Raw genomic sequence first — 11,942 nt, forward strand, 5'->3', positions numbered from 1 at the left:
TATATTTTTTCTATAAACCTTAAAAAAACGTGTATTCTGAAAACAATGTCTTTAAATGTGTTTATTTGGACATTTTTTCCCCTCCACTCTCCCCTTTTAAGCAGACTTCTTTTAGTTGTTCGCCCCAAACCTATCCGCTTTCCAACTTTCAAAAAACAGCAATTTCTAATTGAAAGCTGCCAAAAGTGTGACAAAAGAAAAGGCAGTATGTTTGGATTTTTTTCTTTCCTCTTAAATTATTTATTTGTAGGTATGTTAATCACAAAAAGGCACTTCATATAAATTCTGTAGATAAATGGGACAGTTTTTTACTCAAAAGATTCAATATCACATGACCTGTTCCACTTGAACAATTACATTCTTTTTTCAAATCTCACCTCTGGGGATTTTTTTTCTTTCTCATAGACCACCATGAAAAAATCCGCAGCATGTTGAGATTCTTAAGGCACATCATAATCACACCACACTGGAAGACGTTACAGTCAATAGATGGCCTTGAAATAATTATATGTAAGCACAGTTTTCCTGGACATGATCTCACGAACCAAGTATCCGGTGTGGTTTGGTTTTTATATATAATACAGATACATGTTTGTGACAAATAAAAGACAGAGCTTCACAATACTACAACATCATGGGACATACGTTTAGAAGCACGTCCAACATCAGCTCAGGAGAAAAACATGAATAAAATAATTCATTTAATAAGGCACCGAACTTCTCGACTACAGCAGATAAATAAATATATATAGAGCATATATATATCATTAAAGAATACAAGCTACCACAGTGTGAAACTTTCATGCAAAAGTAAGAATACTTACATTCAAATGCGAAAGTAAGTAAATTCATAAATAAGTTGGAATCATATATTTTAAATAACTGGAGAAAAATGTTAACAATATATATAAACAGTTAACATTTATAAACAAAATCTAAAGACATAATAGAAAACTGAATCACAGAGAACATGATTAAATTGGATTTCAGAAAGTATAAGGAATGAATACAAAAAATACTACACATCAACATACAAACAATAATATGATAAAAACTTTAAAACTTTAATCCCATTTAGAAAGAATGAACAAAAAAAATATAAACAGCAAACAATTTCCCTTTACTTTTTACACGAAAGCCATACAAAAATAGTTCTGTTGACCACCCACACACACACTTTTCTACACAAATCTACAGGCTGATGAGCAAATCCTCACACAAACCATCAAAACTGTTTGCCTCTCTACATGTATTATAACTATTAACAACGATTAAAAAAAGGAATTTGAAGTATGAATGAAGGTTTTTATCTTCCATCTAAACCCTAATTTAAATACATTATTATGTCATGGTAACAGTCACAAACAAAAACTTAATTGTGAGGCATCGCGGTGAAATCTGGCACTCATCAAAATTACAAAATAGAAGAAATATAGCCATTTTTCCGCCAGTTTGGCAATTCTTATCGAGTTTCTGTTTTTTGACTTAACACCTTTTACATCCATCACATTTCCATGTCAATTTACTGAAAACGATGATTAAAGGCACAAAATATGTAAATTTTCAGTTTTCACGGACTCTCTAAGCTATTGAAATTACCAGACTTTGGCGGCCATTTTCTCTCCAATTTTATCTGCCGAACCAGGAGACCCCTACCTTCTTCAATCGAAAATATCTCGACTTCTATTCAAGATAGAGATGAGGTTTTTTTGTCATCAAAAGCAAAACAAAGCAGAACAAGCTTCAAGATGTTGCCAAAAACTCAAAATGCCCAAGAATTGATGAGCACCTGATTCCACTGCGTTGTGACAACATATAATCATACAGTTAAGATTGGTGTCTAACACTGAGAGAAAAACTTTACATGGTGTAACTGTAACAACTTTCAGACAGAGGTGACTGCACTTTTAGGTAGTATTGACCTATGTCTGATTACAAAATGAAATCAATGCTTTTAATCACTGAGAGTGATTATGTGACTCTGTGAGTGAGAGATAATGAGAAGCTAAATATAATAGTATAGTGTTTTAAATCCCAAATTATGCTCAATGGCAAATAAATCTGTGGCTCACCTATTTTGCAGAATCAAAAAAAACAAAAAACATTAAGTATCCCAAGCAGCGCAAGTGGCAAGTAATGAAATGCTGAAGCTAAGAGAAAACAAGCCCGCAAGCTGCACACTTCACCAAGTGGAAACGAAGCTTTTAAATAAAATGTGGCAAACTACCCTCAGCAAAAATTGGTTTCCTTGGCCACAACAGAAGCCACCATCTTAATCAATCCTCATTTCTTCAATTTCATTTTAGAAATATTCTCCTCTGCAGATGCATAGTCATTGTCAGAAACTGAGAGACAAACTGTCATTATTATTATGCCATTATTATTATGAGCAGCAAGTGGCTCTTCTATTCTTTCAAACCATGACATCACAAAGTGTCAAAATGTAACTAACTGTACAAAGACTCAAATCAATGAGCCATGTCCAGTAGACAATTTCAAAGATTTTTTCAAAAACATCTAGTTTTAACAAAAAGTTGCTCACATGTGTTGCCATTCCGCACAATAGAATATTTACTGACTACCAAACAAACATACCAATGATGACAGACCTCTCATATCTTTGAACTGTTAGCACTTTACTACTTACACTTCAAGTGACCTACATAAAACACTTCAAACTAGTTTAAGCTTAATACCTGCATAATATATTTCATAAAACTTTTTCTGACAACAGATTCGATTTTTTTCTGAAAACTTGATTGTCTCTTGGCACAAAGAGAGAGCAGAAATTCATGTTTTTTAAATTATTTTAAAAAGAGTTCAACTTTCAGCAGGAAACTCTTTACTCTTCAGTCTCTATCATGAGACCAAGCTTTGCAAATTGACTAGATTCACAATCGGGACATCTACCTGCAAGTCCCACAATAACATATATACACACTCTCTAATCTATACGAAAATGGAATGCTACCACCATGCAGACTTTGTGCAGATAAGTTTTGCTAATAACACGGAATCAGAATGATACAAAAATCACATTCACTATTACTCAACATTCATATTCCACATATAAACAATGATGGTGACAGGGAGTGATTTTTGCAATTAGAGACAGAAAACAACCAACACTAACAGCAGTGTTATAGATTCATTCCCAACCAGTCATGATTCTAAGCAAAACATTCATACCACATGTGACATACACAATGATTGTGGTGACTTCTATAACAAGAGATGAAAAAAAGACTAATGGTCCTTGAGAGCCATCTCCAGCCAGTCATCATCCTCATCCTCAGAGTTATCTGAGTCACTTCTCAACAACTTAATATAACGTACCTTCTCCTTCTTGGGGAGGCACTTTTGCACGACAGAGAAAAGGATGCACCAGCCTCCAGTAACAACACTGCAGCCAAGGAACAAAGCTGAGTCACCGTAAGTGTCAAAAACATAGCCCGCCACGATGCTGCCCACAGAGAAACCAAAACCAAAGTAGAAAGAGGACAGGATGGAGCGCAGGCTGCGGTCGATAGCTGCTCCGATGTTGAAGTCGTCGTAGCTGAGGATGGCAAACCACAGGGCGGTGTGCGTGATGCCGTGAGCCAGCTCCACAGGGAGGATAGCCCAGGCATTGGGGACATACGCATAGTACAGAACCCGCAGGGTCAGTATCATCAGAGACAGCGACACGGCCCAGCAGTTGCCCAGTTTCTTCACAAATTTCCCACTGAACAGCAGCATGGGGATTTCGGCAAAAGAGCCAATAGCCACACACAAACCCATCGTTGTCTCGGAGCCCCCGAGGTTCTGGATTCTCCAGAAGAGGAAGTTGTGGGAGGCTGCGTACACCATCCCCGTGATGAGCAGGGTGAGGGTGAACAGGAACCCTCGGCCATCGCAACAAATGATGCGCAGACCTTTACAGATCTTAGAGTTGTACTTCCCGTTGGCAGGTGGCGGCACGGGGTACCAGCATGAGACGATCAAAGCTGCAGCCAGGAGTACGGCAAAGATATAGAAATGAATGAGATAATGATGGATGTGGTAAGGCAGGAAGCAAGGAGTGTGGTCCACGGCTACGGTCACCACAATCGGAATCAACACAAACGCAATCGAACCCCAGAACCTCTGCTGGCCGTAGCGCTCCAAGTCGTCGATGCGGTTCAAGAAATCAAACCACGAGTCATCGGCCACTTTCTCCACAGGAGAGGCGAAGATTTCCCCACCGACGAGGATGGCCAGGAGGACCAAGAAGAGCAAGACCCGATCCTTCTGTAAAGTGGACTGGATAGAGCGCAGCTTCTCCTTGACATCCTCCACTGTCCAAGCCCTCTTCACCAGGTGATGAACTTCTCTACGAGCTGACACCGACCGCTTTCTCATCTGTAGACAAATTTCAAATAAAAAACAATTTTTACATTAAGTTCCAGGCACAAACTGAAGGCACAATATGTTTTTTAAAAGTAACTCTGACAATTTTTTTTTTTTTTTGGTTCCAAAGCATGTCTGCATTTATTCACCCCTTTTATTACAAATTAAAATTTACATAATTTTTTAACAAGGCGTATTATTACACCTCCATCAACACAATTTATAAACATATTATTTAAGAGGCTGACTGCTTCAACCCTGCTTATCCAAGCCAACCAGAATATCTCCATGAACAGACAGAAATACTCCATAAAAAATTCTCCCCTCAACAGAATCTAATTCACGTCTTCTGCATGAAGACAGTAAAGCATTTAATTGTAAAACCATAAACGCCAGCCTACTCTTATCGATTTTATGACCACCATGAGATCTTCAACATGCCCAGCTTGCACACGGGGGACCTTCCAAGATTTTTTCACCCTTATCCGAGAAATCTAGGTGTTGGGTTTTACCCTACCTTAACATCAGGGGTGCGGCTGAAAGAGTCCAGTAAGAAGGAGCTAAGGAGTAGCAGTAGAAAGGCAGCAGAGAAGGGGGAAGGGGGAGTGAGGGTGTAGAAACTGGAGATGAAAGCAGATGACAGATCATGATTAAAAAGAATGTGGGGGTGTAGAGAAGAACCTTTTGCAGAAGAGAAAAAAAAAATCAATACATCAGGTAGTTCATTACACTGTTCTTAATACCGTACATCTTTATTGCTATTCCAGCTTCTATCACTTTGCTTTGTTTGAGTAAAGAGAAGCACACCCACACAATGATGTAACAGTGCTTTAGAGCAGGGAAAAAGTCTAATAAAAATGGACAGAAACAACAGAGGAAAAGGAAAAAAGTCGGATCAACCAATGGTGCCCCACAAAACAACCACCTGCTCACTCTCACAGATCACGACAAAATCGCAGAGACACCACGACACAACATTCCCTTACCTGAGGCAGACTGGAACCTCCTTCCTCTTTCTGCAAGATTTCACTCAGTCCCTTCAGCTGCTCTGGCGTTAAACCCAGGTCATGCATATTCACTAAATCCTCAGGAGTCAGGTTCATCCTTTTTAACAGAGCTCGAGTCTGGTCTAAAAAGTCTTCAGAAAACTCTTCTGACGAAGACGATGGAGGAACAGACTTAATCTCTTCCCCTGGCGTGACCCCAGCTGCAGAGGGGATAGTAGCTGTTTCCTCCACTTCCGTTTCTAGCGGCGGTGTCTCAGAACTCTCTTGGTCATCTGGCTCCTCGTTCTTCTCAGTCGGAGCAGGAGTTTGAGTCTGAAGTTCCGGAGGTGCGGCAGTCGGAGGTGAAGTCGAATGTGTTTGTTCTGCTGCTGTCGTTGGAGGCGTTGTCGTCGGGGGAGCAAAGGATGGCGCTGGTGTCACTGCAGAACCCACTTGTTCCATTGGGGGCGTCATGGAAACCGTGCCGTTGTCCGACACCTTCCAGCAATGCTCCGGTTTGGCAAGCTGGGTGTACAGGGCAGGGAAGGACAGGTACGTCACCATCATCATGAAGAGTGAGAACGTGAGAACTAAGCGATGACGGCTGTAGGCTGTGGCGCAACGAGCCCAGAGGGGCGCCCAAATGAGGCCTGTGATAGTTTTGGCGGCAATGAGACCACCTGCTTCTAATGCCGAGAGGCCGATCAGGCGGAAAAACAAAGTGAGGAAAGGGATTACAGCAGCTTTGCCACCATGGAAGAAAAGGTAGAACAGGTTGGTGGTGGTAGCCGCTTTAGAAATGTTGATGGCTTCTACTTCCCTGCCCATTTTGCTGATTGACGACTGGAGAGGCATTCAGATTCAGGGGGCTGCTACAGATATTGAGAAAATCTATGATCGAAAGTTCTACAACAGCACCAAGTTTTACTCCAGAGCACAGTGTAGATATCTGCAGCTCATTCTGAAAGCTGAAAAGAAAATTTAAGAAAGAGATCAACTTGAAGCATAGTCCACAAAGTGCCATATCAAGTAAGTAATAGCTATATTATATTATAACCTTCAAGAAATTCTAGCTCATTTTTATTAATTTACCTAATATGCCCACGAAACCATGCGTGGCACTTGTAAAATGCAGGCCAGCGACTAAAATTTTTTTAATTTTTAAAAATCTTGCTTCTTTAATAATAAATGCTTCTCTGTTTTGGTCCTATTAAATACTAAATATCACACCGCCCTTTGGTTCTAAAACATTGAAAAGTACATTTGACCTGAAAGTATTTTTAGTAAGAGCTCTACGGCACTTGTAACACAATTAGGTCATATAGCGCGAAAAATTAAGGGTGTTAAAATAGAGAAACAAACGCAACAAAAAAGTAGGAGAGATAAGGATGATAGATGTTTGACAGGAAAAAGGGACCAAACCTCAATAGAGCATCCATCAACCACCAATCCCACCCTGAAAGTACGACAAAATTCAACTCACACAATTTCACAATATCAGGATTGCTAGCTTCCATTATATGATCTTTTTATCAATCAAAGCATTATAATATGAAGAAGGGCAAGTTCTTATCGTAAAGAAATCTAGAAACTGGGACAAATGTTTGTTTAAAATGGCACACTTTTTTCACTCACAGCACACAACATAATCATAATTATCATTGCAGCCTTATGACGTGCCAAGGCGAACATTCAAAGACATACACCCCAAAGGGTGCCAGTTGCCCACTGTACATAAAATAATAAAATATCACCTGGATCATTCTAGAGAACCTTGCTCACTTTCCTACTTCAGCAGAGTGAACTTTGTAGGATAGTCATCACTAAAAGTGCCTACAAAACGCAAAAATAAGAATCCCAAGCATCAACCAGGAAAATAATTCTTCCTTATTAGTACCGCACTCCGTGCACACTCATTAGACTAATCATTGCTACACACTGCAACACACAGTACAGTGGTGGTGGCGACATTTAGTGTGGTGGCATCACCCCTTATCGCATTTGTAAATGAATGACAGGGGAATTCTATAGCTACCAGATGTTACCACAACACTCATCAATCCTGTCTGATCACATGCATGCCTGTGTGTTTTGTTTAAGGGGGGGGGTCATTTAGTTGTTTGAAGAGAGCATAAAGAGGTAGCATGCTGTAGATTAGTGACTAGAGGACAGCTAAGCATTGCCACCAAAACCACAAATAAATATGATTTGAGAGAGACAAAGTACTAAAAGAGAAGCACACAAGTCCAGAAAGGTCATAGGCAGGATCTACAGATCTATTTCAGATTCAGAGAAAAAAAATTCTAATGCAAGTAGGAAATTCAATAATTAGTAGGACACAAACAACAAAAATCATAAATGTGTGGCGGAGGAAGGCTGGTGGGAGGAGAAAACATGCGGATAACTTTAAAACGACAGATGTACGCTGTTGGTCGATATTTATAGTAACAGCTATCTTGTTTGACGTCTTTGAGCCAAAAAAAAAAATTCGTGGCCGAACCAAGGCTCAAACTTGGACTTTCTGCTTTGGAGACAAGCGCACTAACCACTCCACCACCACGCCATTGTAAGCTATACAGGCTTTAAAAATACTGCAATAGTGCTTTGCGGTCGTGTTGCCAACGTGAACGGCAACAAAGTGGGAATCCCTCAATGACATCAAACAAAATAGCTGTTACTATTTTCACTAATTATGGAAGTTCTGATGGCCGAATGTCAACTTTAAAACCCATTTTCTCAAAACTTCACCTTTGGACCCCTGTGCACTTTAAAATGCCATGAATGACTTTTCACAGAATGTTCCAACAATTGCACTCAAATTAAGTGCAAAAATGCTAGGGAAAGATGTGTCTTTCAAAACATGCAAAAAAATCAATTTTGACAATTTAAATCATGTAAGGGTTTTCTCAGAGCCACAAACAATCCAATTGCAACTTCACATTTTTAGCTCAGTTCCCTCCCAATTATATTCTTAAAGTATAACTACATACCATTGAGAGAGACAGCTTCCCAAGAACCAACACACCTTTATATTCCTTACCCCACTCCCCACCCCACTCCCCACCCCCCACCAAAGAAAAAAATTGCATCATTTTTATTCATTTTTTAGAGACAAGGAAATAAAAGTCTAGTAGGATAATGCATGACTTACAACTTACAGTACGCCTTACTTCTAGGTTCAATGTCTCATTTGAAAGGACAGATGAAATACTCTACTCTGCCCTACTGTGTAAGATCGGGGCGTCATCAGAAACACAATTATTCACTTTTCCACTTGATATGGTTTGAAAATTAAATAAGGAGAGAATGAGGAATTCTGAAGAGTCTTCTTGAAACACAAAAAAGATCTCTATAGCAGTGCAATGGTAAAGGACATAGACAAAATCAACCCAAAATCAGGGAAAACACCGAGGCCCATTCAAGAACAATAAATATGAACACACAAATGGGGGCATCAATTCAGCAACACTTCTTTACGTAAACAACCTGGCTTCACCCTCAAGACTTTAAAGATCATGACTCTGCCACTACCAGGCCTAGCCCCTTAAAATTCCCTCTCTCCCTACCTAATTTCCTCTCTTTCCTGGGCTTTTTTTTTTTCATGTTACATTTTCCTCCTTGTCTTGTCTCTGCTCTCCCCCCCCCCCCCCCCCGCCCCTTACCCCTTTCCACTTCCTTTTTTATCCTCTTCTTTTCTAACTCTTTTTATTATCTTTCTTAAACTTCTGATTCCGATTAGGCCTATATCTATTTGGGGTTTTTTCTGCCACTCACTCAACAGGAAAGCCTGTTTCTGTAGATCTACACTTTTAGCCTACTTTTCATCAACCTTGTCTTCAACTTCAAATTGTAGGTAAGACTCAAAGAGGGAAGGGAGTAAAGGGGGGCTGCTGGAGGGGGGAAACTGTAGTACTTCTCACGTGGCTTGAAAACACAGAAGTGCCTGTGAAAACCGTGCGCTTCCGCTTCGCAAAATCATGATTACTATTTTTAATATTTATTTTATCAGGTGACACAGCGGCGGGCATCCCCCTTGCGAGGTCAAACAAGATGGCTGCAACTATAAATATCGGCCAATGGCGTTTAGTTGTCAGTTCTCTAATTATGCATCTCCGCTTTGTGTAAAAACGGAGTGTCTACGTACACGGTAACCGGGCACCTAGTATCAGTATCTACGTACACCGTAACCGGGCACCTAGTCTCAGTATCTACATGTACACCGTAACCGGGCACCAAGTCTCAGTATCTACGTACATGGTAGCCGGAATGAAAATATATCAATATTTGTCCTCAGCTGTCACTTGCTCAACTTGCTGAAAAAAAAGAAAGTCATACAAGCGTCTTGTCGGGCTCGCCATCGTGACCGGTCAGTGAACTTGTGCGTGTGCATCACCTTGTGAGTACCGGTTGGGGTCACCAAAGTTCATTCAAAGTCTGAACGTTGCGAAGTATAGGGCTCCAGAATAGGGGGATTATTTTTTTTAAGGCCGTCTTTATTCGGACTCGAGCGCGAATATGAAAAAATTATATTCTAAAAAGGAAGTGTGTCTTCGTTCTATAGATCTAACGTTCAGTGCTTCCAATTTTCCGCCATTTTTTAGTTTCCCCCACACCTTATCTGCCGATCCGATGCCCGCCGCTTTAATGATACGCCACCCCCACCCCCCCATGTTTCCCACCTTTTTTGTTGTAGAAAAAGGTAAAACTGAATATTAGCAGACCACCTGGCACCTGCATATTATGAGCGGTGTAAAAAAATACACAAATACACAAGCTTGTGTCATCTCGATTGTTTACCAAGAAAAAGTTGTGTTGCTGTGTAGAGCCGAGCATACACGGCAACTTTTGATTCCATAGACCAGCGCACAATTCATTATAATGTAGATCTACGTCAAGACTAGCTTATTATTGTAATAATGATCAGTTGCCGGGGGAAAAAAGACTGACGTGGATGCGACGTTCAACGCCCGGACCGATAGTGCCCCCTTTCCCCCCCCCCCCTCCCCGACACGCATCACAGCCACACGTGTGCAGGCCGCCCATCCAACCCCGATACACGCTAACGAGCCATCTTTAATTGCTTCTGATGACCTCTTGACAAATAAACATTTATTAGAAGCGCTATAACTTTTCAGGCCGGCCTCAAATTCATCATAAGATAAAAACTCGGCTCCTGCACAAAGCGCCATTTTGCCCGAAGTGATCCCGGTCTCTACCCAGCCTGAGGCGAGTCACGAGTGAGGCAGGACAGAAAGCCGGAAGTCAGAAGTGTTGTCATGCTGGACAAGAATCAGAGTCCGAATAACATTTTTTTCATATTCGGACTCGAGTCCGAATAGTCACTTCGTTTTTTTAAAAAAGGTACAGTCAGTCAGTCAGGGGAGGGGTGGGGATGAAGGCAACATCGGATGACAAAAACTGAACTTGGAGTTCTGAACTGCCTGGTTACCCTGTACGTGACACTGAGACTACATGCCCGGTTGCCGGTTACCGTGTACATAGATATTGAGGCTACATGCCCGGTTACCGTGTACATGACACTGAGACTACTTGCTTGCCCGGTTGCCGTGTACGTAGTAGAAAGGCTAGGTGCCCGGTTACCAAATATTTTGATGGTGATAACGGCTTTACAACAAAGTGTCAAAGCCACAGCACCACAGACAACAAAGACAAAGTTCATCAAATCAATTCAGTTTTGAATTGAATTGCTGTGATGATTGCAATTCAATGTCAATTTCACAACACAACAATGCACAACATTAGATTTCTAAATATTGCATTATTATTCTCAAATGTGAGTAGGTCTCACCAGACTGTTTGTTCGTTGTTTGTTAAAAGAATGCCACAAAACCCGCAAATTATTATTCAATGGTCTTACTGCTTACCACTTACACTGGTTTATTTACACTTGCAGACAAGGCCTCTACTAAGCCGTAGGCCTATTGTACACGGTGTCGGTGGAACCGGAAGTAGGCAAGTAGATACTTCATGAGAGTAAGAGATGAGAATTCCCTGTACAAATTGCCCAATTGATATATTACATATTTATTTATTTCATTTGGTATAGTCTGGGTAGGCTAGATCTTCCTTTATAGAAGGACAATCCTATCATGTTAACATAAATTGATAAAATTTCCCTAAAATAAATATGTTTGATTATGCAAAAATTGATTAAATTGGTACCTTTCACTCCTCAATACACCTGGACTAGAGGAAAAATCTGGCCGGACCAATTGTGTCTACCAGTACTCTAACGTCAAGCAAGCTTTCTCGTGCGAATTTCTGCGTTTCGGCCAAGGACCTTGCAACAAAATATTTTTTCAAATTGTTTTCTCTGAATCAAACATTACAGTTTATTCCTCTAGACTTGTTCTCAAGCTTGATTTTCAACTGACTAGAAAACTTTTAGATTTAGAATCTAGTTGTGTTCCGTTCAAAGCTTGCGTGAGGTACATCTAGTGTACATGATGTGGGTTTTTTATGTTGGGGTGTGCTACAGCACTCCACCTCACAATGGAAAAGAGTACTTAACAGTTGTGATCCTTCTCTCTCTCTCTCACCCTCTCGATCTCTCTTTCTCTCTCTCTC

The 11,942-nt window shown here is 40.5% G+C and overlaps 1 protein-coding gene across 2 annotated transcripts; it reads right to left on the reverse strand.

Annotated features, from left to right (window-relative positions):
- Positions 1-2,031: 2,031 nt before the first annotated feature.
- LOC101862732 (major facilitator superfamily domain-containing protein 6-like protein A) lies at positions 2,032-11,314 on the reverse strand. Of its 2 annotated transcripts, none has more exons than XM_005099802.3 (3): positions 11,249-11,314; positions 5,355-6,322; positions 2,032-4,380 (listed from the first exon to the last, which is right to left on the reverse strand). In XM_005099802.3, the coding sequence occupies exons 2-3, from the start codon at positions 6,207-6,209 to the stop codon at positions 3,247-3,249; spliced, it is 1,989 nt and encodes a 662-aa protein (XP_005099859.1). In that variant the 5' UTR covers positions 6,210-6,322; positions 11,249-11,314; the 3' UTR covers positions 2,032-3,246. The 2 variants fall into 2 exon arrangements, with proteins under 2 accessions (XP_005099859.1, XP_035826042.1); XM_035970149.1 differs by having other exon boundaries at positions 11,240-11,312.
- Between the last annotated feature and the right edge of the window lie 628 nt (positions 11,315-11,942).

Source organism: Aplysia californica, unplaced genomic scaffold, assembly GCF_000002075.1.
Source record: "Aplysia californica isolate F4 #8 unplaced genomic scaffold, AplCal3.0 scaffold00226, whole genome shotgun sequence".
NCBI classification, from domain to species: domain Eukaryota; kingdom Metazoa; phylum Mollusca; class Gastropoda; order Aplysiida; family Aplysiidae; genus Aplysia; species Aplysia californica.

What these genes read in the sequence shown, in the direction of transcription:
- LOC101862732 (XM_005099802.3), bottom strand. Translation starts at nt 6,209, where the DNA reads ATGCCTCTCCAGTCGTCAATCAGCAAAATGGGCAGGGAAGTAGAAGCC. An exon ending in GAGGTTCCAGTCTGCCTCAG is followed by an intron (nt 4,381 to 5,354) that starts GTAAGGGAATGT and finishes ATTTGTCTACAG; the next exon opens with ATGAGAAAGCGGTCGGTGTC.